The sequence below is a fragment of the Nematocida homosporus genome, assembly GCF_024244095.1.
Source record: "Nematocida homosporus strain JUm1504 chromosome Unknown 4566, whole genome shotgun sequence".
In the NCBI taxonomy this organism is placed as follows: Eukaryota; Fungi; Microsporidia; genus Nematocida; species Nematocida homosporus.
Window position 1 is genome coordinate 6,497 of NW_026250608.1, and position 2,677 is coordinate 9,173.

General features: G+C 39.4%; 1 protein-coding gene across 1 annotated transcript; it reads left to right on the top strand.

Moving 5' to 3' along the window:
* Window positions 1-1,963: 1,963 nt before the first annotated feature.
* Window positions 1,964-2,434, top strand: NEHOM01_2399 (uncharacterized protein; the record flags this gene model as incomplete). The annotated part of the gene is made up of 1 exon (XM_051491275.1): window positions 1,964-2,434. The coding sequence occupies one exon, from the start codon at window positions 1,964-1,966 to the stop codon at window positions 2,432-2,434; it is 471 nt and encodes a 156-aa protein (XP_051347235.1).
* Between the last annotated feature and the right edge of the window lie 243 nt (window positions 2,435-2,677).

Genomic DNA, 2,677 nt, shown 5'->3' on the forward strand with positions numbered 1-2,677 from the left:
AGCAAGAGTATCAGTATCAGTAGTAGTAGTATCGTCAGTAACAATAGTAGCATTAGTGGTTAGGTATTCTACACACTCATGAATACTAGAGGCAGTTGTGGTATTTGTTAACTGCGCATTAAACTGATCTTGTAGTTGTTTTGTCTTATCTAGTAGAAGCTTAAACCATTTTGAAACTTTCTCCAAATCACCGATTAGTTGCTGGATAGCTTCAGCTGTAAAGTGACCCATATTATTGTTGTATGCCTTTTCAAATGGACGGCCCAATCGCACTATATAATCAGGTCGCTCAAAAGCCGATCTATACCTCCCTTGTAAATCATAGATATACAATAGTTTTTCTCGCACCTTCTCAGCAGCTGTATCTGCTGGCAGATTCTTTATTATAGCAGCAATGTTTAGTTTCAAAGTGCGGTCTATGTGCTTTTGGTCATCATTACTGATTGGGTTAGTAGAATAAACACTTAGAGGTGAATTAGAAAGCTTCGAAAAGCTAGAGAGCAGCAGCTGCATACGTAGTATATCGTACAAGAAGTGTATGAGCTGTTTCTGAGCACAAAGGTCTGTGTTGGACACAGTTGGCTTTTTGATAAGCGTCTTCCAAGTTTCAATTGCATGTTTGATATTATCTTTAGCCAAATCAAATGACAGGGCGGGAAAGTAGAAAATATAGGAAGGAATATAAGTCCGTACAAGATCAGTAACTTCAGTGTGAAGGTCTTTATACTGACTCAAATCCAATGACCCACGTGAAGAGCGAGCGTCCTTTCCTGCAACACTCTTTGTTCGACTTTTAAGCATTTCAATATAGCGTTGACATGCGGCCTGTCCCTTTTCAATGTCATATATGGCACTATCTATTGCATACAATAGAGAGTCTTTCTCAAGATCATTAGGACAAGTCTTAGCATCCAGACTATGAATTAGGCGGCATTTGCTTAGCATTGCAACAATACGCTTTGTATCAGAATCACTTAACAAGCCAAGTTCTAACAATAGCCTCCAATTAGTTACATAATAATCTGTTGGTTTAAAATTATCAAGTACATCTCCCTCCTTAAATTCCAGCTTTGAACACTCTGGATTAGCATCATATGCAATTGCCTCTCCGGCTATCCGTAGACCATTCTCAGATTTAATACAATGGTTTTTCCAGTTTATCTTAGTGTTATTATCATCATCAGCACCAGTCATTTGACCACTAGTTATATCACTACTCCAACCCAGCAACCAAGCCAGACCAACTCCTAACATTCCAAAAGAGAACTTCATTTATAACTATCTCTCCTCAAATCTTACATTTATACCTTCTCCAAACCCGATCTACGATGCTCATACTAATATAATATCGCACTAATACACTAAAGTGATCTCAAGAGCAAAGACCGAGTAGGTATTGGTATTAGTGTTGGTACTGAGTTATTTGCGCTGCAGTATGTTTCAGAGGAGATAAGCACAAGTTATCGCATCTTTATTCTTCATCTGCCGTTCCAAGAGCGAAGAACAGTTGGGTCAAGTATGGTGTCCGTCATCCCCACACATCTTTAGGAGGCTCTCGAGATATCTCTACTTTTAGACGAGTAAGTACAGATAATGTAGATATTTATTCCTTGCTACTTTAGATAAGCCAATACATTCCAAAACCAACTCAATCTTGTTATCACTTGTTTCAGAGTATAAATATACGACGAAGATTGATAAAGGACTTCCCAAGACTTCCCAAGGCTCTCTATGACATACATGAAGGACTTACAGAAGATTATACCAGATCTAGAAACGGCACAGACTCGCATACCAACTCAATACTAACCCAATTTGTCTCTCGCTGAGTATATTTGGATAAGAAGTCGTTATCCTTCCCTAGGGCACAACAATTACAATGCTAATACTCTCTTTCTTAGTTGCTTTTGGAGGTCTGCTGTTTATCTATTGCAGAAGTGGTGTGTGGACTTTTTCCGGCATTATGCTTCTGGGTCTTCTGGGAGTAACACCAGTCTCCGTTATTGGATGTCTGGCTGTGCGTCTAATATTTTATCGCTGCTGGCCAAGCCTAGCCTGGCATATCCACTGGATCTTTTATTCCCATTCATTCCTGCTCCTTGATTCCTTGCTAATTATAGACGACCCAGCCACTAACCCGCGCAGTTGGATGCTTATGAGTCCGTGCCTTATATGCGAATCATTCCGTCTCTTTGGCCTGGGGATCATTATGAATGCTACCAACCTGGTAGTTGAACAACGCCGAGGACAAGAACAAGACGAGGACAAAAAAGAACACTGTGTTTCGATAGCCGCAAACAGAACAGTCAAAATAATAAGTCTCTTTATTGTGGTGTTAGGGCTAGTAGGGCTAGTACTCTGGTGCGGTGTTCTGGATTATTTGGAGAAGTTATTATGGAGCGTCATACTTAAAAGCCCGCCAAGGTTTAAATAATGGAAGATTTAGATAAGATTGGGTTAGTATTGGGTTAGTGCAAAAAGCTCTTTGGCCAAAAGCCATCACTTAACCCTACATTCATAAGTCGGGACAGACTAAAGACTAATTCAAGCTTACATAAATACAATCAGGTTAGATATTCGAATATTTCTAATTTGGGTTTTGAATTGGGTTAGATTGGAATGATAAAGCCAACTAACTCTAGAAGATATTGAGTTGGTATTGAGTTGGTATTGAGTT